The 26,240-nt window shown below is 44.3% G+C and overlaps 1 protein-coding gene across 2 annotated transcripts in view; it reads right to left on the bottom strand.

Annotated features, from left to right (window-relative positions):
- RNF125 (ring finger protein 125) overlaps positions 1–25,972 on the bottom strand; it is a 53,502-nt gene extending 27,530 nt beyond the window's left edge. For both annotated transcript variants that reach the window (XM_050768282.1, XM_050768281.1), the window contains exons 1-3: positions 25,338–25,972; positions 5,676–5,829; positions 2,062–2,156 (exon numbers count right to left, since the gene is read on the bottom strand). In XM_050768282.1, coding sequence (XP_050624239.1) covers positions 2,062–2,156; positions 5,676–5,829; positions 25,338–25,501 — 413 coding nt within the window. In that variant the 5' untranslated portion in view covers positions 25,502–25,972. The remainder of the gene's footprint in view (positions 1–2,061; positions 2,157–5,675; positions 5,830–25,337) is intronic.
- Positions 25,973–26,240: the final 268 nt, after the last annotated feature.

Raw genomic sequence — 26,240 nt, forward strand, 5'->3', positions numbered from 1 at the left:
TGTGATTAACGTTATATTTCTAGGCCGGGAGCGGTGGCTTACAGCTGTAATCCCAGCACTTTGGGAGGCCGAGACAGGTGGATCACGAGGTCAGGAGTTCAAGACCAGCCTGGCCAAGACGCTGAAACACCGTCTCTACTAAAAACACAAAAATTAGCCAGGCATGGTGGCACACGCCTGTGATCCCAGCTACTCGGGAGGCTGAGGCAGGAGAATCGCTTGAACTCGGGCGGCAGAGGTTGTAGTGAGCCGAGATCGCGCTTCTGCACTCCAGCCTGGGAAACAGAGCAAGAGTCCATCTCAAAAAAAAAAAAACAGAGAAGAAAAAGAAAAAAAAAATCATTATATTTCTATTGGACAATACTGCCTTAAGTTCTTAGGGACAATATGGAGTCTGTTACAGACGTAACTTCCTGTCCCCCAAAACTTGTACTCTGGACAAACTCTATGTGTAAGAATTTTTACAATTTGAATTATGTGGTAAATTCTTCTGTAAAGCAAAGATTTTTTATCATAAATCCAAATATTAATTTATCTTGTAAAATAATCAACAACCCTCCCCATTTTCTATTATTTTAATTCTTTACTATTTAATTCTAACCAGTAAAATAATTTGGGATTCAAATTAGCTTTCATATATTTTTAAATTTTCATAAAAGCCGTCAACCTTGCAATCAAACCCACACTTTCTCAACCTGTTTGTAATGCTTCCTTTCTATTGGTCATTGTGGTCAATCTAACAGGATCCATACTCTGTTTATAGCTAAAATACTCATTTGAAATTTATAATGTCAGGGTATAAAGCTAATCCTATAATAACAGGTGCTTTTGCAAGGCAATCTCTAGTAAAACAAAAGGAATGAAGTGATTGTTTAGACTTTTAATTTTGAAATGTAAGCTCTATTTTGAGTGTATTTTCTAAAAATGAGCAGAACTAACATTTTTCTCTGGGAGAGAGAAACTATACAGAATACCAATATTGGATACATGAATGTGTAGACAGATTAATGTCTGGAAAGCCATCAACCTTTGCTAGAGAGCACAAATCACTTTATTTGGTTAGTAGGAGCAGATTACAAACTTTCTAATTACTCTGATGCAGCTAAATTTCCTTTCTCATCGGGACAATAATAACCTAGATGTGTTTCTTTCTTTCTTTTTTTTTTTTTTTTTTTTTCCTGAGACAGAGTCTTGCTCTGTCACCCAGGCTGGAGTACAGTGGTCAGATCTCAGCTCATTGCAACCTCTGCCTCCCAGGTTCAAGTGATTCTTGTACCTAAGCCTCCAGAATAGCTGAGATTATAGGTGTGCGCCACCATGCCCAGCTAATTTTTGTGTTTTACTAGAGACGGGGTTTTGCCATGTTGCCCAGGCTGGTCTCGAACTCCTGACCTCAAGTGATCTGCCCATCTCACCCTCCCAAAGTGCTGGGATTGCAGGTGTGAGCCACTGCACCCCATGAATGTTTCTTTCTCTCTTTTTTTTTAAAGAATAAAATATTATCAATATCCTCCATTACATCTACCAGCTACCTCCCTCCTTCCCCTACCCCCATACCAGATTACCCATCAAAAAGGCAAAGGATTCAGGATGCCTGCCCAGCCCGTTCTCTTGTATACTGAGATGCTGCTGTCTATATTCTAAAGAGAAACAAGCAAAATGATAAAGAACGAGCTGGTGAAATGAGCAGTGGTGACAGAAGATGGATAATCCCAACCACGATCTACTTCAGGAATCATCTACTGGAAAACAAAGCCTAGCAGAAATGTAACAGTTCTGCATTCTATTTTTGGATCTGTGTTAACACAAACTTGTTTGAGGAAGTTGCCCCGATCTCTCCAGTCTGTGGTTGGTTGCCCCTGGAAATTTTTAAAGTAGAGAGAGCAAAATTCTTCAACAATGATTGCTGTCAACAAATGATTACCAGTGCCAGGTATTAGAGTTGAGAACGTAAACATAAATACATAAATATTTTCATAAGAATGTTAAAGTTTCCAGCCCATTAAATTCTTTATAAACATTATCAATTATAGCATTAAACTATATTGTATGGAAACAAACCTTGCTGCTGTCTCCTCAAGTTCTTGTAGTGGTCCATACTTATCTATGTACTTCTGACAAGTCCGAATATGTGCCCTCATTTCACTGAGGCAAACCTACATAAAAACAAATTCAAAATGAACTCACTGTTAAAAAAGGGCTCAATGAAAGCTTATGCGATTCAGCCTTTTAACTTTCAAATAAGGTCATACTGTGGGATCAACTGACTAAATAGATGCATTCATAACACCAGTACCACCAAAAATTAAGGCATTATCAGGAATACTACTATTTTTCAAATTCTCCAACACTTAGAAGACCCAACTATTAAGTTCTTGAATTTGGTTCTTCTAAAAAGCATATACATTTTTTAAAGTAGATAGATGTGTAGCAACTCAAATTTACTTCTTTTGCATGCCATTACATAAACAGGTTTTAGAAAGAAGGAAGGGGGGAAAAGGGTGAAGAAAAAGAGCAAGAGAGAGAGAGAGAAAAGAAGAAACAATCTAAGATAGAAAAAGAGACAGAAAAAAGAAATGGAGAGATAAGAAGAATAAATGGATAAATTTTAGAGGTGCCTATAGTAAGCTAAATGAAACACTGTGCCTTAGGGAAAGATATCAATACCATGGTTTTATAACACCCCCAACAGTATTACATGAATTCACAATACACCGTATACTTAATGGTCCCATTAAGAGCAAACATAAAAGACAGCTCTTGCAGTCCATTTTTATCAATGCAGAATAAAGAGCCCTTGTTCTTTCACATATACATTCAGAGATCCTAACCATGAGGGATCTGTTGCTAACATAACACACCCTATTAAATGTTTCATTAGAAACTCTGATAAGATCTTGTGCTAAAGGAAGCTCTGTACAGCTGTGGTAAGGTGGCCGACCCACTCTGCTTCATTTTGCCCAAGCTACGGAAGTTAAACCTCAAACATGAAATTGCCATGTCAAGGAAACAGTTATAATTGTTTAACAAAGGGCAAAAATAAAAGCCAGTGGAAAAGTAAGAACAAAACCCTGGCTTTACAAATATCCACCTAAAAGAGATAAAAACTAGGATTGATCTGCATAAGCTGTCTTAAACAGATGTATTTTACAATCTGTAACATCCAACTTTGCACATTAGCACTCTGTCATGTCTTTATGACTTTTGCTAGTAAAAATTTCTATTTGTATTCTTTGTTCAACAAAGATATGCATTAGTCATGAAAATTAACAAGCTGTGGACTACTGACAAATGAATTGATCAATTCATAGTCTAGACACAAAATTATCTGAGACGTTATAAAAAATGGCAGAAGAAATGTAATTCATTGTGCCTATTCTAATGGTGCTTATAATCTAATAGAGGAAAAAGGATGTGTAGACAAGTAGATAAGAAATTGTCTGATATAGGTGCTGGGCATGGTGGATCACGCCTGCAATCCCAGCACTTTGGGAGGCTGAAGTGGGTGGATTATCTGAGGTCAGGAGTTTGAGACCAGCCTGATGGAAGCCCCTCTCTATTAAATTAGCTGGGTGGGGTGGTGTGCACCAGTAGTCCCAGCTACTTGGGAGGCTGAGACAGGAGAATTGCCTGAATCTGGGAGGTGGAGGTTGCAGTGAGCTGAGATGGTGCCACTGCACTACAACCTGGACGACAGAGCAAGACTCTGTCTCAAAAAAAAAAAAAGAAATTGTTTTATATAGGGAACTGGAATACTAAGGCCAGGTCTCAAGGAATGGAGATCTGGTCGGGACTCTGAAGAACACAGAGAGTGCAAAATGGGAGAGGACAAAATGTGCGTAGAAGGAATAGGGAGAATTCCTAAAAAGAGGGATAACACAGAAAGGAAAAGACAGAATATAAGAAGTATCTCAAGGCTGGGCGCAGTGGCTCATGCTTGTAATCCTAGCACTTTGGGAGGATGAGGTGGACAGATCACCTGTGGTCAGAAGTTCAAGACCAGCCTGGCCAACACGGTGAAACCCCATCTCTACTAAAATACAAAAATTAGCCGGGCGTGGTGTCGGGACCCTGTAATCCCAGCTATTCGGGAGGCTGAGGCACGAGAGTCGCCTGAACCCAGGAGGTGGAGGTTGCAGTGAGCTGAGATCACACCACTGCATGCCAGCCTGGGCAACAGAGTGAGACTCTGTCTCAAATAAAAATAAAAATAAAGATATAAGCCCGATCTTGGCACTCCAAAATTTGCTCTCTTTCTCTGGCTTACTATTGCATTTAAGATAAAATCTAGAATCTTCTCCATAACCTTCAAGACTTTACATGATCTGGACAGGCTGATATAGTACCCAAGCTGAAAACTGCAACAGGCAAGGTGTGCTTGATAGAGACAAATACGGCAAAGTTCAGATTAATACAGGTGGAAATATGTCACTGGGTTTGATAATAAAGCATTGGTGGCCTGCAATAGAGTAGTAGAAGTGGAGGACACATCATAGAGGATCACTGGAGTAATGGGAAGAAGGGAAAATGGAGGTGGTCAATGAAAGCATTTGTTTGACAAATTAGGGGTGATGGCAGGAGTTCAGGGTTTTTTGCAGAAAAAAAAAAAATATATATATATATATATATATATATATATATATATATATGAAATTGGAGGCTGGGTGAGATGGCTCACACCTGTAATCCCAGCACTTTGGAGGCCAAGGTGGGCAGATCACTTGAAGCCAGGAGTTTGAGACCAGCCTGGCCAACATAGCAAAACCCTGTCTCTACTAAAAAGACAAAAAAATTAGCCGGGCATTGTGGCACATGCCTGTGGTCCCAGCTACTCCAGACGCTGAGGCATGAGAAACACTTGAACCTGGGAGGTGGAGCTTGCAGTGAGCCGAGATTGCGCCACTGCACTCCAGCCTGGGTAACAAGGCAAGACTCTGTCTCAAAAAAAAAAAAAAAAAAAAAAGACATGGACCCAAAGAGTGAGCAGTAGCAAGGTTTCTTGTGAAGAGCAAAAGGACAAAGTTCCCACAGCCTGGAAGGGGACCCAAGCGGGATGCCACTGCTAGCTGGGGTGGCCCGCTTTATTCTCTTACTGTCCCCTTTTTTCAATCCAACCCGCGATTGGCTACTTTTAGAATCCTGCTGATTGGTGCGTTTTACAGAGTGCTGACAGGTGCATTTCATAGAGCAGTGATTGGTGCGTTTCATAGAGCAGTGATTGGTGCGTTTTATGGAGCGCTAATTGTTTGACAATCCTCTTGTAAGACAGGAAAGTTCCCCAAGTCCTCATGTGACCCAGGTAGTCCAGCTGGCCTCATAGCTCACCAGCACTTTGGGAGGCCGAGGCAGGCGGATCACGAGGTCAGGAGATCGAGACCATCCTGGCTAACATCGTGAAACTGTGTCTCTACTAAAAATACAAAAAATTAGCCAGGTGTGGTGACACGTGCCTGCAGTCCCAGCTACTCCAGAGGCTAAGGCAGGAGAATCGCTTGAACCCGAGAGGCGGAGGTTGCAGTAAGCCGAGATCGCACCACTGCACTCTAGCCTGGGTGAAAGAGCGATACCCCGTCTCAAGAAAAGAAAAGGTGAGTACCATGGGGTCAGAAGCAGAGGTGAAATAACTTTCACAGGGACTTAAGCTGGTAACCATGAACATAGGTGGGGTCACATACCAGGGTGTCACACTCAGCGCAGTTCTTATACTCTGATTTCATTCTTTTGGCTACATCAGTTGCTGGAACTCCTTCTGAAGGAAGATATGCCCGGCAATAAGGACAGGTCCATTTGTTGTTCTTTAGACTGGTAGCAATACAGGAACGGCAGAATCTATCCCAAACAAACCAAAACTACATCACTTTCCTTGAAAGCTGTAAGGAGCCACCACCATGTATTCATTTGTGTAAATTGTAATTTAATGACACCTTGTACCCCATGAGCCATACTACCAAATTACAGGTCCACTTGCACCCTACACATCCCGAGAATTGCTTAACTTCCCAGCAAGACTTCTTCAAAATCACACATTCTTACCATATGCACTTTCACGCATTTCAAGAAAAGTAAGAATTCAAAGTGGGTGAAATAGCTTTCCTATAGGCTAAGTTTAAACGATAATTTAAAGAATGTCTACATTAGATTTTACCTCAAATTTCTTGAGAAAATATGTCTTTCTTCTGTGCGGTTCTGTGTGTCACATAAGAAAATCGCAGGAAGTCAAGGAAGTAAAAATACCAGACACATTATAATTCCCTATAAAACCATTTTCTCCTTCCCTCCCTGCCTTCCTCCCTCCCTCCCTCCCTCCCTCCCTCCCACCCTTCCTTCCTTCTCTTTCTCTCCCTCCCTCTCTGCCCACCTCTCTTTTTCTTTCTTTCGAGAGCCAGGGTCTCGGTAGGTTTCTTAGGCTGGATTCAAACTCTTGGGCTCAAGAGATCTTCCCCGCTTAACCTCCCCAATGGCTGGGACTACAGATGCAAGCACCACACCCAGCATAAAATAATTTTAAAGTCATCCCCAGATATAGAAAATTAGCTAATTAAGATGACCACTATTAGGAATGTCTTCCAAGTCAAGAAATACGTTCTCTGGTTTATTTAAAGGTGCTCATTATGAAATCTTAACATAATCAACATTTCCAGAAAATTCTCACCTATTTATAGGAGTTGTTGAAGGCTCCATGAACATAGAAATAAAAATGAGCATTTAGGTATTTATACACATCAGCATGAACCTCATACTTCTTAAACTACTCAGCACATAATATCTATTTGGGAGTATTAATACATGTCAAAAGGTAGGCTTTTTTAATTTAAAGTATACTATACATACTGGAAAGTTCTTATATCATAAGCATATAGTTGAATGAAATTTCAAAATTGAACACATCCATATAACCAGTACCTATAACAAAAACAGCATGGCCAGCCCCTAAAATTTCCCCTCTTGTTTCCTTCTTTTTTTTTTGAGATGGAGTCTTGCTCTTGTCACCCAGGCTGGAGTGCAATGGTGCGATCTCAGCTCACTGCAACCTCCACCTCCCAGGTTCAAGCAATTCTCCTGCCTCAGCCTCCTGAGTAGCTGGGATTACAGACACCCACCACCATGACTGGCCAATTTTTTGTATTTTTAGTAGAGACAGGGTTTCACCATGTTGGTCAGGCCGGTCTTGAACTCCTGACCTCAGGTGATCCACCTGCCTCAGGCTCCCAAAGTGCTGGGATTACAGGTGTGAGCCACTGTGCTCGGCCTCCAGACACAATTCTAACCCCTCCAAAGTAATCACTGACTTTTAAAAATGTATTTTAACATATAAAAATTATACTTATCAAACATTGTACCAGCCTATAGACCACAGCTTTCTCACCCCTGCTTACTGTCTTTGGTGGTGGTAATCACTGACTTCTAATAACAAAGATCAGTTTTGCCTGTTTCTGTACTTCCTGTAAATGGAACCCTCTGGTATGTATTCTTGGTCTTCTTTAGCTCAATATTATGGTCAGAAGATTCACCCATATTGTTGTACATAGTTGAGATTGTCCATTCTGATTTTGTGAAGTCTATGGTATGAATACACCCAAATTTATTTACCATTCTGTTGTTAATGGGCATCTGAATAGTATTTAAATACTTGCAGATGATAAACTTTAGTGATGAGCAGGCACAGCTATTTTCCAAACCATTCTTCTTCTTTTTTTCCTCTTTAACTCCTAATTATATTAGTCATTACTGATTTTTTCCCTCTTTATTTTTTTCCTTCTTACTATGTTTCAATTTGGCTTGGATCATGACTGATTCATAACAATATTCTCTTCTGCATCTGTTATCAAATTACTACAAGCACACAGAGGATGCTCAGTCGTGCGGTGATTGAGACATCTACTTGTTTATACCTGTCCAGCATCCATTCCTCCTTTTTCTCGCAATAGCATCCTGCTCTTGCTCTGCAGGAACAATACCTCTTATATTACATATAGACTCAGTGGGACCTCAGTCAAGGTGCCTGCCAACTCCTGCTGAAGGTGCGAGCACCTGGCAAGCCAAATCATGTACAGACCATGTCTCTGGAAGTTGAACACTGCACACAGTGACATAATGACTGATTCAGTAGCAACTAGATGGAATTTTTCTCCGTTTACGGAGAACTCCATATCTGCCTTGGTTCCTACCCTTTCCTTCTAGCTATTTTTGTTATTTTTTGGTAATTTTTTTTTTTTTGAGACGGAGTTTCCGCTCTGTTGCCCAGGTGCATTCTCAGCTCACTGCAATCTCCATCTCCCAGGTTCAACCAATTCTCCTGCCTCAGCCTCCCGAGTAGCTGGGATTGCATGTGTGCACCACCATGCCCAGATAATTTTTTTTTTTAACTTCCAGTAGAGACGGGGTTTTGCCATGTTGGCCAGGCTGGTCTCGAACTCCTGACCTCAAATGATCTGTCCGCCCGCCTCGGCCTCCCAAAATGCTGGGATTACAGGCGTGAGTCACTGTGCCCAGCCAGTAATTTTTTATGTCTGATTTCAAGCTTGATACACTGGCTCTCTACAAAACTTTGTGAAAACACTTCCATATACCTTAATTCACTTAACCTTAATAAACTCCCAAGAAAGATCATTATTTCCACTTATAGATAAGGAAACCGAGGCACATATAGGGTAAGTTGCTTCTGCAAGATCACCTAAAGGAGCAGTGTGAAGAAGAAGCAAGAACAACCTTCAGACCAACTATAACCCATATGCTGTTGCATCCCTTACCCAGGGTTTATGTCCCACTGCAGCTGCCGCCCTGCTCAAGAGAAAGACTGAGCAGGATGCTAAGGAGATAACGCCAAGGTGAAGGACGAACCAGAGAAGACCCACAAGGTTGTCTGTTAAACCTGCTTCTCCAAAGCCAAGTCTAAGGAGGCCCTTGCAAAGAAGGGAGAGAAAGTACCCAGAGATAAAGGGAAGAACTGATGCTGGCAAGGAGGGGAATAACCCTGCAGAGAATGCAGATGCCTAAACAGACCAGGCACAGGAAGCCAAGGTGCTGAAGGTGCCAGGTGAAGTCTGTGCATTCGTGATAACTATGTACTTGTGATGACTGTACAGTTTGAAATACTATTTTTATCAAGTTTTACAAAAATGCAGAATTTGGTTTTCTTTTTTCTTTCTTTCTTTATTTTAAGGTACGTTGTTAGCACACAGTGCACTTCATTTTTGTTTTCTGGGGACGGGATATCTGCCAGTGTCACTAATAGAACGTCTTGAAGCTGGATTGATGTGGGGAAAACACCTTTCTCTTCTAGTTTTTTGTTTGTTTTGTTTGTTTGTTTGTTTGAGACAGAATTTCACTCTTGTTGCCCAGGCTGGAGTGCAATGGCAAGATCTCTGCTCACTGCAACCTCCACCTCCCAGGTTCAAACGATTCTCCTGCTTCAGCCTCTTGAGTAGCTGGGATTACAGGCATGCGCCACCACACCCAGTTAATTTTGTATTTTTAGTAGAGATGGGTTTTCTCCATGTTGGTCAGGCTGGTCTTGAACTCCCGACCTCAGCTGATCTGCACACCTCACCTGAGTGCGGCCTCCCAAAGTGCTGGGATTATAGGCATGAGCCACTGCACCCAGACCTTTTTTTTTTTTTTTTGGGGGGGGGGGGGAGTCTTGCTTTGTTGCCCAGGCTGGAGTGCAATGGCATGATCTCGGCTCACTGCAACCTCCACCTCCCGAGTTCAAACAATTCTCCTGCCTCAGCATCCCAAGTAGCTGGGATTACAGGCATGCACCACCATGCTTGGCAAATTTTTGTATTTTTAGTAGTAGAGGAGGGGTTTCACCATGTTGGCCAGGCTGGTGTTCCCTTGTAATTTTGAGAGGCTTCCTCTTGGCTCCCAGGAGGAGGGATTCCCTGACTTTGACAAACATAGACAGCTTGGCACAAGAGCCTTGTGGTACGGAAAAACGAATTTGTTTTTATGTCCTCTTCTCCCTTTCCATCTTCAGCATAAACTTAACTCCGTTAAACCTAGACACCTGTTGGGGCCTGAGCCCCAGTCATTGGTTAGCAGTGTGTCAGGCAATCTGGACTTTCCAGTGATGCCCCTGAGATGGGGCTCCTCAAAAGAGCAGTGGTTCCATTTCTGTACTGTGTATCTTCAGACAAATTCTGCCATTCTCATTTCACTCCCTGAAAGTCAGGCTCGGCTCATGTTGAACAACATGCTAAATGTGAAATGTCACTCCTCGCCCTAAACTTTCTTGTTCAGAGCATCAAATGAATACTCCATTGGGTTTTGTTTGTTTGTTTGTTTGTTTTGCCAGATGTCTTGCTCTGTCACCCAGGCTGCAATGGCGCAATCTTGGCTCACTGCAACTTCTGCCTCCCAGGTTCCAGTGATTCTCCTGCCTCAGCCTCCCAAGTAGCTGGGATTATACAGGCGTGAGCCACCAAGCCCGGCCCTCCACTGCGTTTTAAAGAGGCTTTATGTTTTTTGGTAGTCCATTGAAAAAGGGAGTTTGAAAGTTGTTGTATACTGTTAAGGACTGTCTGCCCATGTTCTGCCTGAAATACTGTGACTGTTTATGGAAAGTATCTTTAATAAAGCTGGATAAAGTTTGGCTTGGGGGAAAAAAAATCACATAAATAGAAAGTGCTTGAGCTTGGCTGGGCATGGTGGCTCACACCTGTAATCCCAGCACTTTGGGAGGTGGATGGATCATCTGGGGTTCGAGACCAGCCTGGCCAACATAGAGTGAAACCCTGTCTCTACTGAAAAAAAAAAAAAAAATGCAGCCAGGCACAGTGGCTTCAGCCTGTAAACCCAACACTTTGGGAGGCTGAGGCGGGTGGATCGCTTGGGGTCAGGAGTTTGAGATCAGCCTGGCCAACATGGTGAGACTCCATCTCTACTAAAAATACAAAAAATTAGCCAGGTGTGGCGGCACATGCCTGTAATCCCAGCTACTCGGGAGACTGAGGTGGGAGAACCACTTGAACCCAGGAGGCGGAGGTTGGAGTGAGCCGAGATCGTGCCACTGCACTCCAACCTGGGTGACAGAGGAAGACTCCATCTCAAAAAAATACAAAACAAAACAAAATACAAAATTTAGCTGGGTGTGGTGGTGCATGCCTGTAGTTCCAGCTACTTGGGAAGTTGAGGCAGAAGAATCACTTGAACCCGGGAGGCAGAGGTTGCAGTGAGCCGAGATCGCGCCACTGCACTCCAGCCTGGGCAACAGCAAGACTCTATCTCTCAAAAAAAAAAAAAAAAGAAAGAAAGAAAAGAAAAGAAAGTGCCTGAACTTCGTTGGTCTTAGGCTGGGGTTTTCTGATCCAAATTTTGGTAACCTTTTATTCCACCACCATAGCTACCCCAGTTGGAAAGAGCAATATTTTAAGATCAAGATATCTGCCGGGCGCGGTGGCTCACGCCTGTAATCCTAGCACTTTGGGAGGCCAAGACGGGCGGATCACGAGCTCAGGAGATCGAGACCATCCTGGCTAACACGGTGAAACCCCCTCTCTACTAAAAAAATACAAAAAAAAAACTAGCCGGGCGAGTTGGCGGGCGCCTGTAGTCCCAGTTACTCCGGAGGCTGAGGCAGGAGAATGGCGTGAACCCGGGAGGCGCAGCTTGCAGTGAGCCGAGATCCGGTCACTGCACTCCAGCCTGGGCGACAGAGCGAGACTCCGTCTCAAAAAAAAAAAAAAAAAAGATATCTAAGTCCTCTGCTATACATATTTTACTTCTTTCTATCTCAGCTGATTATAAGTTCTAAGGTACAATCTGACCTTGGATGTCTCTGAGTCTCTAAGAATTGGTTTTCAAAGTGTAGTCTATGAATGAAATTTATGACAAATGGCTCAAATGCTCAACTCATAATTAACATTTCTAATACACCACCTGTGGTTCTGACATGAATTATCTGCTTACATTATTTAGAGGCAAGCAGATAACATTTTGTTTTTTGTCAACTAGCATTTTCCCTTTTTCTTTTCTCCCCCACACCCCCCACAATTTGAGTTGTATGCCAGTGCAAGCAGAATACAAATACTGGTGCCGAGCCTTATGGGGGACACTTGTATACATTATCCCCTATTATTATAGGCTCCTACGATAATTCATAAAATGCTGCTGTGCTAAGCTGGGCGTGGTGGCTCACGCCTGTAATCCCAGCACTTTGGGAGGCCGAGGCGGGCGGATCACGAGGTCAGGAGATCGAGACCATCCTGGCTAACATGGTGAAACCCTGTCTCTACTAAAAATACAAAAAATTAACTGGGTATGCTGGCAGATGCCTGTAATCCCAGCTCCTAGGGAGGCTGAGTCAGGAAAATGGCATGAACCCGGGAGGCAGAGGTTGCAGTAAGCCAAAATCACGCCATTGCACTCCAACCTGGGCAACAGAGAGAGACTCTGTCTCAAAAAAAAAAAAAAAAAAAAAAATGCGGCTGTACTTTCTCCTCATTTTATTGATGGCAAACTAAGGTTCAGAGTAGTGTAGCAATGTGCCCAGTTTATGCAGCCACAAACAGTAGTGCTCTGATCCTTAAACAGTTTGGGTAGGGCCTCAAATTTTGTAGTCTTTTCAAGAAACCTCAGTTCTTCCCAGTGACAAGTGGAAGCCACAAATATAAGACCATGAATGTGCCTATATAACCAGGAGTCTTGATATAATGAATGTGTCCCCCAAAGTTCAGGCATAACTTGGTTCCTGTTTTGGTGGTATTGAGAGGTGGAGCCTTCAGGAGACATTTAGGTCATAGGGGCTCTACTATGATGAATGGATGAATGCCATTATCACAGGACTGGGCTAGTTCTTGCAGAAGTGGCTTTGCTATAAAAGTAAACTCTCTGAGGCAGGAGGATCGCTTGAGCCCAGGAGTTTGAGTCCAGTCTGGACAACATAGTGAGACCCCCATCTCTAAAAAATAAAATAATAAAATAATAAGCGAGCTCTCTCACGTGCATTTTCCCTCTCTTCTACCTTTCCACCAGGGGATGTCCCTAGCCAGGTCCCAGCACCACGCTCTGGACTTCCTAGCCTCCAGAACTGTGAGCTGAAAAAATTATTTTCTTTATCCATTACCCAGTCTGTAGTATTTGATAAATACCCATTCCCATCATAGCCTGAACTAGTGTTTCTGGTTTACTTTAGAATGCCCTTGGCAGAGAGGAAAGGTCCATTCAGTTGGTTGGGGGCCTTAGAATTTTATTTTTGGTTTACACTGGGATTGCACATGTCCTGTAAGAATGAAAGCATTCATGCATATTTCTGGATCAATTTTAAACTCACCAGGAAGACTCTCAGACTCTACTTAGGAAACCACCAATTTAGTGCAGGCTTTACTGCTCATACTTGACCACAAATTGAACGTTTCAATCCATTTACCTGAAAGTACTTCAGAATTATCCTAAACAGAGTTTCATTTTCTAAAAATTAGGTACATTCACTGCTGGGTGGGGTGGCTCACGCCTGTAATCCCAGCACTTTGGGAGGCAGAGGTGGGCTGATAACCTGAGGTCTGGAGTTTGAGATCAGCCTGGCCAACATGGTGAAACCCTGTCTCTACTAAAAATACAAGATTAGGTGGGCATGGTGGCATGCGCCAGTAGTCCCAGCTACTCAGGAGGCTGAGGCAGGAGAATCTTTTGAACCCAGGAGGCGGAGGTTGCAGTGAGCCAAGATCGCGCCACTGCACTCCAGCCTGGGTGACAGAGCAAGACTCTGGCTCAAAAAATAAAATAAAATAAAATAATACAAAATAAAAATAAAAATTAGGTACATTCTATGACTTAGAGCAGTTATATCTGAGGTCAATATATCTGGCTCTATCTTATAGTGTGCTCCAGTTCATTGAGCTCTCTTCGGCCCATTCTCAACCTCTAGATGCTTTTTAGATAACTCAGTCTCTAGCCCTGATCTCTTTCCCCCAGTCTATTCCTCCAGAGCCTTTGGCTATTTCCATTTGGATATCTGCCTATCAGACCGCTGTACATTCAGCAGGCCCATTCATGAGTGCACTCACTTCCTCCTGGGCCAGTATCTCTGACCCTGTTTATCCACCTGCCTTAAAGCCCAGCAGTTGGCTTTTATATCTTTCTCCCTTGCGTCTACTATTTTCAATCTGAAAACAAATGTCTTTGAATATTTCCTTTAAATGTAAATCTGTTTTTTGTTTTTGTTTTTGTTTTCTTTTGAGGCAGGGTCTTGTTCTGTCACCCAAACTGAAGTGCAGTGGTGCAATCACTGCTCATAGCAGCCTCCCGAGCTCAAGTGATCCTACCACCTCAGCCTCCCAAGCAGCTGGGACTACAGGCATGCACCACCATGCCCAGCTATTATTATTTTTTTTTTTTCTGTAGCAACGAGGTCTCACTATGTTGCCCAGGCTGGTCTCAAACTCCTGGGTTCAAGCAGTTCCACCTCAGCCTCCCAAAGTGCTGAGATTACAGGCATGAACCACCACACCCAGACTTAAGTTCCATTTATACAGCTCCAAGTTATCTACTGGCTCTCACCACAGCTCTCTAACAGAAGATAAGGCAGAAGTGAGAAGGCTTTTCCCTCAAATCTATTTTTTACAACTGATACAGCAATATGAATAAAGTCCATTTAAAATTATAAAACATTAAAGTGAAACTTCTTAAAGTCCAACAAACGAAAAAGAACTAAGCTAAAAGTGAGGCTATCTGAGACATCTTGGAAATGTCATAGATCAACCTTTCGTGGCACAGTGTTCTTCCAAAAGAAATACAGAGATAAGAAATAATACCTGTTCCTGTGGGTTTCGCTTATGGAATGACTGAAGGAAACAAAAACCATGTTTTGAGCCTTTACTATAGGATATCTTTACATTTTAAATATTCATAAAAATAGTACTACTCACCCCGTTTTACAAATGAAACTTGAGATTCAAAGACATGAAGCAACTTAGTAGTAAAGAAAATCGGCTGGGCAGGTGGCTTAACCTGTAATCCCAGCATTTTGGGAGGCTGAGGTGGGCAGATCACTTGAGGCCAGGAGTTTGAGACCAACCAGGCCAACATAGCGACACCCCATCTCTACTAAAAAATACAAAAATTAGCCGGGCATGGTGGCACACGTCTGTAGTCCCAGCTACTGAGGCAGAGGTTGCAGTGAGCTGAGATCACGCCACAGCACCCCAGCCTGAACAACAGAGCGAGACTCCATCTCAAAAAAAAAAAAAACAAGCCGGGCGCAGTGGCTCAAGCCTGTAATCCCAGCACTTTGGGAGGCCGAGACGGGCGGATCACGAGGTCAGGAGATCGAGACCATCCTGGCTAACACGGTGAAACCCCACCTCTACTAAAAAATACAAAAAACTAGCCGGGCGAAGTGGCGGGCGCCTGTGGTCCCAGCTACTCGGGAGGCTGAGGCAGGAGAATGGCGTAAACCCGGGAGGCGGAGCTTGCAGTGAGCTGAGATCCGGCCACTGCACTCCAGCCTGGGCGACAGAGCCAGACTCAGACTCAAAAAAAAAAAAAAAAAAAAACAGGAAACAAAATATTTTACCCCAAAAAATAATTATTTGACATACTTCGAGATGGCTATTGAGATGGCCTGCAGAAAGGAAAACCCCTGAAAAGCTGCATGTTGTGGGGGAGAGCAGCATTGGTAAAGTCTACATTGGTGAAAGGCTTTCTCTGAGGTCTCCTTTGCCCCATCTAGGATGATTAACCAAGAGTCTGAAACGTTTGAAGGTCTAACAAAGAAACTTACCATGGACTACTACCTATTCTTTTTTTTTCTTTTTAAGATGGAGTCTCGCTCTGTCGCCCAGGCTGGAGTGCAGGGGCGTGATCTCGGCTCACTGCACGTTCAGTCTCCGGGGTTCACGCCATTCTCCTGCCTCAGCCTACCGAGTAGCTGGGACTACAGGCACCGGCCACCACGCCCAGATAATTTTTTGTATTTTTAGTTGAGACGGGGTTTCACCGTGTTAGCCAGGACGGTCTCGATCTCCTGACCTCGTGATCTGCCGGCCTTGGCCTCCCAAAGTGCTGGGATTACAGGCGTGAGCCACCATGCCCGGCTGACTAGCACCTGTTCTTTCTGAGAGCTGCTACCTAACTTTCTTCTGTATAACAAAACCGCCTTTGCCCCTTGCCGTTTTTTTCCCTCTTATAACCTCTCGTGCCATCTTGCAATCCCCCATTCTTCTGTAACCTCAGGTATAAAAACATCAAGCATCTGCCGGGTGCAGTGGCTCATACCTGTAATCCCAGCACTTTGGGAGGCCGAGGCGGGTGGATCACAAGGTCAGCAGATCGAGACCATCCTGGCTAACACAATGAAACCCCGTCTCTACTAAAAATACAAAAAAATTAGCCGGGCACGCGCCTGTAGTCCCAGCTACTCGAGAGGCTGAGGCAGGAGAATGGCGTGAACCCGGGAGACTCAGCGTGCAGTGAGCTGAGATGACACCACTGCACTCCAGCCTGGGCGACAGAGCGAGACTCCGTCTCAAAAAAAAGAAAAAAAGAAAAAAAAAATCAAGCATCTGGTCCTTTCTTTCACTTTTCATATTTTTTATGACTCCCATGCCCATATGTACATTAATAAATGCATATGCTTTTATCCCATTAATCTGCTATCTGCCTGTTTTATAGACTCAAAGTATCTAATCTTTAGGGGAAAAATTTAAGCTTCACTAAATTTTTGGTATTGTGATCTGGATATAAGTCATTTTGTTCATTCTAGAGCCAAAGAATGGGATCTTGGAACAACAGATGAAAAGCCAGCAAAGAAAGGCAAACTCATTTTTTTTAACCAAGTCAGTTCTCTCTGATCTCTGCCTACAGTGCCTGGTCAAATGTGGATGGGATGAGTCTCTGTGTTTTACCTTTTCTAAATTTGGATCAACAGGGAAAAACATATAAATTAGTTCTTGTATTGGTCTGAATCGCTTTTAAAATAAATGAATGGCTATATTTAAAAGAAAACTTTTTAGAGCTCACATCTTAAATAGCTACCTTATTGGTACCTATGAAAAGATAGAAAAGGAATACAGGTTTAGAAACTCCCTCGGCAAGATTGTTGAAAAGTAGAAATCAGATATAAAACAAAGTTAAAATTCTTTGTACTCAAACTGCATGCTTTAGATCCCTTATGAAATTTGTCAAAAAAAAAAAAAAAAAAGACTCCATCCTGTAGTCTAGTGGTAAGGATTCTGCACTTTCACCTCTGCAGCCTGGATTCAATTCCCTTTCAGGGAACAAGTCACTAGGAGACATAAATCCTTTAACTCAGGAAGGAAAAATAAAAGAAACACTTGGAAAAAATTGGTTTGAATTGTTTTGAATTTATATTTGTATAACTTCTTAACCTTTGGGGTACCCGTTCCTATTGTAAGCCTCTCATCCAGCTGTTGTTTTCCTCTGTCTTAAACAGTAGAGAAGGCCGGGCGCGGTGGCTCAAGCCTGTAATCCCAGCACTTTGGGAGGCCGAGACGGGCGGATCACGAGGTCAGGAGATCGAGACCATCCTGGCTAACACAGTGAAACCCCGCCTCTACTAAAAATACAAAAACTTAGCCGGGCGAGGTGGCAGGCGCCTGTAGTCCCAGCTACTCAGGAGGCTGAGGCAGGAGAATGGCGTGAACCCGGGAGGCGGAGCTTGCAGTGAGCTGAGATCTGGCCACTGCACTCCAGCCTGGGTGACAGAGCGAGACTCCGTCTCAAAAAAAAAAAAAAAAAACAGTAGAGAATATGGCCAGACAAAAATGTGGGTTGTACCCTATTCGCGGCTGGCAAAACTTTCCTTTCTTTAAGCTGTTGTAGGCAATGATCTGGATTTTGAAAGGGTTGCAACTTTTGCTCCCTCTTAGGAAACCTTGGTTAAAGCCATCAAGAGCTTCTTGGTTTCAGTCTCAAATGTTCTTATTTGTTTTGATTTTGAGTTATTTCCTTTGGTTAAAACGCTGGTTTATACTTAGAGTGTGATAGTAACTTTTTCCCCATTAATCTGCTTCCTCTACAGAGAGACATACCTCCTGCTACGGCTGGGAACCAAACAGATGAGGAGAGGTGGGTACCCCTCAGACAGGGGGTGCTGGGAGGGTCTGGGGAGAAAGAGGCACGAATGCCACAGCTACCATTCTCTCTGCTCCCACAAAAGACTGGGTGCTCAGGCTGGAGACAGTGGTTCACACCTGTAATCCCAGCACTTTGGGAGGCCGAAGCAGGCAGATCACCTGAGGTCAGGAGTTTGAGAGCAGCCTCATCAACATGGTGAGACCCCGTCTCTACTAAAAATACAAAAATTAGGTGGGCATGGTGGCACACCCCTGTAGTCCCAGCTACTTGGGATGCTGAGACAGGAACATTGCTTGAACCCGGGAGGCAGAGGTTGCAGTGAGCCCAGATAGGGCCACTGCACTCTAGCCTGGGTGACAGAGCAAGACTACGTCTCAAAAAACGACTGGGTGCTCAGAGGACAAAATGTTTGCTGCTTGCATATTTAAAAGGATTTTTAGGCTGAGGCATGAGAATCGCTTGAACCTGGGAGGCGGAGGTTGCAGTGAGCCGGGATTGCGCCGTTGTACTCCAGCGTGCGCAACAGAGCAAGACTAAAAAACAAAAAAAAAAATTTAAGAAAAATGGCTCTGTGGTCAAAAGCCAGCTTAATTAATAGCTATATTCTCTATTCTCTTTCAAATCCTGTTTATCCCATGGGAACTTCTTAGTCAACTAGACCTTTGTTTGTTCCTCAGACTCCTACTAACTAAAACTGTATTGGCCTTTTGAAAGCTTAAAATCTCCCCAAATTGGCTCCTCTAAGACTTGTCCTTCCATTTCCTTCCCCTTCTGCCCCTCCTCCTTTTTGCCATTTTTGATACCACATGAAGAGGCCTAGAGGGGACCTCTATCAACTGTGAGACTCCTTGAGGAACGCACACACATGCATACACAAACACAAAAGCCACCAGTCGCCCCTCTTTAGGGGTCCCCTGTCTTCTTCTTCTTCTTCTTTTTTTTTTAGACAGAATTTCACTTTTGTCACCCAAGCTGGAGTGCAATGGCGTGATCTCAGCTATTGCAACCTCCGTCTCCTGGGTTCAAGTGATTCTCCTGCCTCAGCCTCCCGAGTTGCTGGGATTACAGGTGCCCGCCACACCCCTGGCTAATTTTTTTGTATTTTTAGTAGAGATGGGGTTTCGCCATGTTGGGCAGGCTGGTCTCGAACTCCTGACCTGAGGTGATCCACCTGCCTCAGCCTTCCAAAGTGCTGGGATTACAGGCATGAGCCACCGCGCCTGGCCGTTAAGGGTCCTCTGTCTCTCACTGAGCCACAGAAGCCATGGGCAGGGTCCATCCTCTCATGTCTAAAGTTCTGCTCTCATGCATTAAACATCCTAATCTCTTTGGCTTTTGGATACTGGGGTGTGCGTGTGATATATGTTGTGTCTACATGCATATATATGTTTACACGTGTGTTTGTACAGTCTGTGTGATACCAAACTGACTTCTAAATAAATGAGTACTCACAAATTAACTATCCCAAATGTTTTTCAAAGTTCATATGACTTTAGTAATCTTTGGTAAATCAAGCTAGGATTTTTGTTTGTTTGTTTTTGTTTTTTGAGAACGACTCTCACGCTGTCACCCAGGCTGGAGTGCAGTGGTGCGATCTCAGCTCACTGCAACCTCTGCCTCCTAGGTTCAAGCGATTCTTCCACCTCAGCCTCCACGTGCACCACCATGCCCGGCTAATTTTTTTAGTATTTTCAGGAGGGACAAGGTTTCGCCATGTTGACTAGGCTGTTTTCCAACTCCTGGGCTCAAGTGATCCGCCTGCCTCGGCCTCCCAAAGTGTTGGGATTATAGGTGTGAGCCACTGTGCCCAGCAATAAAACTAGTTTTAAATTGTTGGTTGGCTGGTGTGGTGGCTCATGCCTATAATCCCAGCAGTTTGGGAGTGCTCATGCCTGTAATCCCAGCTCTTTGCGAGGCTAAGGCAGTAGGATCACTTGAGCCTAGGAATTCAAGACTGGCCTGGGCAACATAGGGAGACCCTGTCTCTATAAAAAAATAAAATTTTAGCAGGGTGTGGTGGGGCATGCTTGTCGTTCCAGCTACTAAGGAGGTTGAGGTATGAGGATTGCTTGAGCCCGGGAATTTGAAGTTGCAGTCGGCTATGATCACATCACTGAGTAGTTTATTCTTAGATCATGTCTCTAAAAACAAACAAAATTACTGGAAATAAAAGAAACAATTCTTCAGGCAGAATATACAAAAAAAGCAAGATTATGTTTTTGGAGAGAAAGGTTATAAGAATGGCATGAGGCCGGGTGTGGTGGTACACGCCTGTAATCCCAGCAACTCGGGAGGCTGAGGCAGGAGAATCGCTTGAACGCAGTAGGCGGAAGTTGCAATTAGCCAAGGTCATGCCACTGCACTCCAGCCTAGGTGACACAGTGAGACTCCGTCTTAAAAAAAAGAAAAAAAGCCGGGCCCGGTGGCTCAAGCCTGTAATCCCAGCACTTTGGGAGGCTGAGACGGGCGGATCACAAGGTCAGGAGATCGAGACCATCCTGGCTAACACGGTGAAACCCCGTCTCTACTAAAAAATACAAAAAACTAGCCGGGTGAGGTGGCGGGCGCCTGTGGTCCCAGCTACTCGGGAGGCTGAGGCAGGAGAATGGCCTAAACCCGGGAAGCGGAGCTTGCAGTGAGCTGAGATCCGGCCACTGCACTCCAGCCTGGGCGACAGAACCAGACTCAGTCTCAAAAAAAAAAAAAAAAAAAAAAAAAAAGAATGGCATGAAGTGTGACTTTTTTGTTAATGGAAAATTAATTTTGTCCAGAAGTTATTTAAAGATTGTTTCAAATTGAAAGAATAAAAAAAGATATAGATAAAACTAAATGAATACAGAAAGTTGGAAATAGAAGAAAAATTCTAAGAGGTTATAAAAGATATGTAAATCTTACCTTGTATGGTCAAAGCTGACTGAAATTAGATGGACTTGTTTATTAGGCTTTATTTAAATTAGCTTTATTATTGATATATTGATTCAAAAGTAAAATACGGTTTTCTCTTGAACAAGACTTTTGTGTATTAGAGATGGGGTCTCGCTATGTTGCCCAGGCTGGTCACAAACTGCTGGTCTCAAGTCATCCTCCTGCATCGGTCTTCCAAACTTCTGGGATTACAGGCATGAGCCACTGCACCCGGGCAAGTATACTTTTGTGAGCAAAATAATTTACCTTTTTCTCTTTGGATTGACAAACTGTTTTTTGCGTATTCTTATTTCATGGCAATATAGTTACATGCATAAGTTCAGTAACAATCTGAACAGGACATAATTGGAGACAGTGGTTATTTTCCCAAGGCTTTAACTGGAATGTCATACTTAGATACATGATCAAACTGCTTTGAGGGACTGAGATTGACATTAAAACGCCAATAGACTTACAAAAAGATTGGCCTGGTACCCTGTGTATATAGTTCCCTTACAAAATTCCTGACCTTGCGGTATGTAAAGAATTGTCACTTTCTTGGCTGGGTGCAGTGGCTCACTCCTGTAATTCCAGCACTTTGGGAGGCCGAGGCAGGCAAATCACCTGAGCTCAGGGGTTCAAGACCAGCCTGGGCAAAATGGCGAAACCCTGCCCCTACAAAAAATACAAAAACTAGCTGGGCATGGTGGTGCGTGTCTTTAATCCCAGCTACTAGAGTGGCTGAGGCAGAAGAGTCACTTGAACCCGGGAGGCGGAGGTTGCAGTGAGCTGAGATCACGTCACTGCCCTCCAGCCTAGGCAATAGAGTGAGACTCCATCTCAAAATAAATAAATAAGTAAAAAATAGCCAGGCATGGTGGCAGGCACTTGTAGTCCCAGCTACGCGAGAGGCTGAGGCAGGAGGATTGCTGAGCCCAGGAGGTAGAGGCTGCAGTGAGCCATGATTGCACCACTACACTGCGACCTAGGTGACAGAGTGAGATCCCACCTCTAAAAATAAAGTAAAAAATAATAAAAGGAAATAAAGGAAATGTTAAAATGGGGGACTCAAGGAAACTGAAAGTATTTCACCCCAAAATGTACTTCTTTGATATATTCCCGCATACAGGAATAACCCTAAAAAGCTGCCTTTTGTGGGGGAGACTTGTATCTGTAGAGAAAATCTACACTGGTGAAATAAACAACCAGGCTTTCTTGGAGCCACCCCCTTATCCGTACCTAGGAAATTATTAACTGAAGGTCTGACACCTAGGAAGGTCTGACAGAGCAACTTAACACAGGCTCATGCCTATTCTTTCTAGGAGCTGCTATCTATGAAGTTTCATCTGCATAACTAGACCATCTTTGCCCCAGTATCTTCTTTCTGTTGCCCTCCCATAACCATGTTCCAAGCCCCTATTCTGGTGCAACCTCAAGATGGTATAAAAGCATCAAGCATCTGGCCCTTTCAGTTTTCATAGTTTGATGACTCCCGTGCCCATATGCACATTAATACATTTGTAGGCCTTTCCTCCCCTGTTAATCTATTAGCAGTTTGTTTCATAGACTCAAGTGATCAAACCTTTAGGGGAAAAAAATCAAATTCAAATTTCCCTACAGTGGTCACACAGCTTGCTAGTGGCAGAGGGGAATTTCAAATCCAGCTTTCTATAAGGGCCAGTTACTACTGCATCACAATACAACTTATAAAGTGCTCTGTACATATTCAGTCAAGGTACTGCTGTTACTATTAAACTTGTTTGACTTGAAAATCAGCATAAACCACCTAGTTCAATATGTCTGAAACTGTAGCTTCAATATGGGATAATAAAATACAGAAGGTTCATTTGCATTTATTCATTTTCCAACTTAATTTCAATGGAAAAGAGTAATTCATTTAGAATGTACAAATGGCATTAACAACGCTCATAATCTCTACAGCAGAAAAGACTCTGGTTAACATTTATAAAGTGGAAGGGGCCCAAGTAAGTTTGCCAAAAGGAGGAATATGGAAATTCTGCCCACAGCTAGAACAATGGACATAGATTTGTCAAAACAAAGAACAGTAAAGAGAGGAAAGGCAATTTGTTCAGCCCTTGTAATGCTATTTTATGGTTATTTTTCCAGTTGCTAGTTTCCTATTCACTTTAACAAAGAAAAAGATTAAACAAAAAATTTAACATTTTGCAAACTTACATTATCCTTTAGTAGAAGGAAAAATATTGTAAATGGTAAGTTATACTATTCAAAGTCCAAAACAGGAAAACAATCTCCAGTCAGATAATTGAATTAGCAGCAAAGCGGTCTATTCCAAAAAGAATCTTCAAAATGCCCACTGTTTATGTTTTGCACAACTTCAAAGTTTTAATGCTAATAATGATTCAATTTAAATGGAGGTATCTTTAGGCTGTTATTGCCCTAAAATAATCAATATATTTTATGACTCACACAGCCCATCTTGGCTTCCAGATTGGCCTGTGGATATTACGTTAATGAGCTACATCTGGACAGCTGAGCAACAACATTAGTAATCAGAAAGGAGGGTAAATTTAAGCCTCGAGTTTTAAGAACAAAGCTGAAACAACAGGCCTCGAAAATACAGCTACGAAATAATGCCCAAAGCACTCTTTATTTATACATTGTGCAGGCTGCACACTTTTTTCCCTGGCTTACAGGTTGGGCAGTGGTGAAAACTGCTTTTCAGATACAAGGCTATAGGTATGAAGGATCACCTAAGGATTCCAGGTGTGAGCCACCATGCCCGGCCTCAAAACTTCTGAATGCAAGTGCACAACATGTTTTTAAGGACTACCTAAATCCTTTCAAAAGTGATCCTCAGAAGCAATAATGCTATTTCTTTCTTCCTGCTAAGCCAAATGCATTTCTTTCTTCCTGCTAAGCCAAATACAAGTACATGCCACTGTGGTATCACACAGGGCTTCATCATACTATAGTCACCCTTCAAAGGACATTAAGTAGGCTTCCGCTTCTGATCCGTGCAGACACACACACACACACACACACATCCACGAACAAAATTCAAACCAAAGAGAGAAGGCTGGGTGCAGTGTCTCACACCTTTAATCCCAACACTTTGGGAGGCCGAGGTGGGTGGATCAATTGAGGTCAGGAGTTCAAGACCAGCCTGGCCAACATGGTGAAACCCCATCTCTACTCAAAATTCAAAAACTAGTAGGGTGTGGTCGTGGGCGCCTGTAATCCCAGCAACTCGGGAGGCTGAGGCAGGAGGATCACTTGAGGCGGGGAGACAGAGGTTGCAGTGGGTGGAGGTTGCAGTAAGCCGAGATCCTGCCACCGCCACCGCACTCCAGCCTGGGCGACAGAGTCAGACTATCTCTCTCTCTCTCTCATACACACACACACACACACACACACACACACACACACACACACACACAAAGTAAACAGAGAGCACGAATTCACAGATCCAACTCCACCAGTTACTCAAGCACACATTAAGCATGTGCCAATTTTATATAGGAACTTTGTTTTTAAACTCTTCTTAGAAACGACCACGGCTTTGCACCAACTGTGAGTTTTAGCTAAGTACTATGCCGTTTTGAGAAAGTTATTTTACTCTGTAATTTCTGCCGGTTTGGAGAGACGGCGTGTAAAGCAGGTAGTCTGCCACCTCCTGTCACGTTGTGGCTGGGTTTTGGAGGAGTACATTCAGGGGCTTGCGGCTAACGTCCAAGCCCCACCCTAGCAGGTTGTTAAACTCTAACGACTTGTGGAAAGTCACTCGGAAGCTCCAGTTTGACTTGCTCTTTGAGGGGATGGGTGTCTGTGTTGGGAAAGGGTAGCAGGGGTGGGGGTGGAAAAAACACTTTGCACAGATCCTTGTTTGCTTAAGACGAGCCTCTGTGGGCATTCTGGGAACACGTGCACAGCTCCAGCAAAACAAAACGGACCCGGGTTTCTGGGGCAGAGGGAAGCGCAGCCTGTTCCACCGTGTTCAGCGGGGTACCTGCGCTTTGAGGGAGCCCCTGCCTTGCAGTTGGAGCTCGTTTCTTTTTCGTGCCCGGGCGAGCGCTCGTTCTCCAGCCAAGAGCACCCTCCCCTGTTGGCGAGCCCTGGTTCTGGGCGGGACCCGTGCCTGGATCCCCTTCTCTGGAGCTCCGCACCTGGACTTCGGGAGGAGGCAGCGCAAGGGGGCTGCAGGGCCCGACTGTTTCTTTTTTCTCCTCCCGAAATCCTGTGTCACCTTCCGACCGGCGTTTTCCCCGTGGCCCCGCACCCGACGGGTCCAGGTTTCTCTCTGCAGCAGTTTCCTAAGGCGCTGTCTTCCGTCCCCCTCCTTCCCCACACCATGCCCTCAGCTTCCCGACATCGCCCTCCTTAGGGGTGGGCCCAAACCGAGCTCCCCTGGCACTTACACGTGGCCACAGCGGGTCCGGACAGGCTGGTGTAACACCTCAAGACACACGGCGCAATCGAAGGACGTGACGGGCAACTCCGGGTCCCCCCTGCGCTCCAGGGCCCGCGGGGTGGCAGAGGGGGGAGCCGATTTGCCGCTGTCGCTGCTCAGCACGGAGCCCATCGCTGTGCCTCTCGCCCAGACAGCTGCCAAGCACTCAGTGCCTGCTGCAGGGTTGTTTTGTTGTCGTGCGGTGGAGGAAGGAAGTCCCGGCCCAGCTGCGATCGCCGCCTCCCAGCGCGCGCAGCTCGCGCAGCCAAGAAGCAATCTCCGCGGATGCGCCCAACCCTGGTCTAGGGCAGGGCGAGTGCGCGGCCGCGGGGCTGAAATCTTCGGCAAACCGCCTAGGTTAAGGCGCGGAGGCGGAGGCGGCAGCCGCCAGGTGCTTTGTCTTGTGGTATTGGGAGGATTGAAACCTGAAACCTCAACTGCAGAGAAGAGGACTTGAGGCAGTAGTAAACCTTCCAAGCTGTCACACACAGCCTCTTTCCCCACTGTCAGAAGTTAAGTGCGGGCGTGGCCATGCTTAATGGTAATCAGAGAACAGCCGCTTGTAAGGACCATCCTCCACTGTTGTAATCACAATAAGCTGCAAAGATTGAACTATGACCTATGATTGGACGTCTCCTAAGACGGTGCTATCATTACTCTGTCGTCCAATCAATAGTCCATTAATGGAGAGAGAGCCTGGGTAGTGGAAAGAGTTCTGGAGATTCAGATTCCAATCCTACCTCTCTTACAGATATTCTAGTGCTAAACCCTGCCGTCTCCAGTTTCCTCTGCGGCTCAGGATTTCCTCTGTTGTTTGTACTCTCCCCATCCCGCCCTTTAAATGTGATCAGCCGGGCGCGGTGGCTCACGC

The sequence above is a fragment of the Macaca thibetana genome, chromosome 18 (genome assembly GCF_024542745.1).
Source record: "Macaca thibetana thibetana isolate TM-01 chromosome 18, ASM2454274v1, whole genome shotgun sequence".
NCBI classification, from domain to species: domain Eukaryota; kingdom Metazoa; phylum Chordata; class Mammalia; order Primates; family Cercopithecidae; genus Macaca; species Macaca thibetana.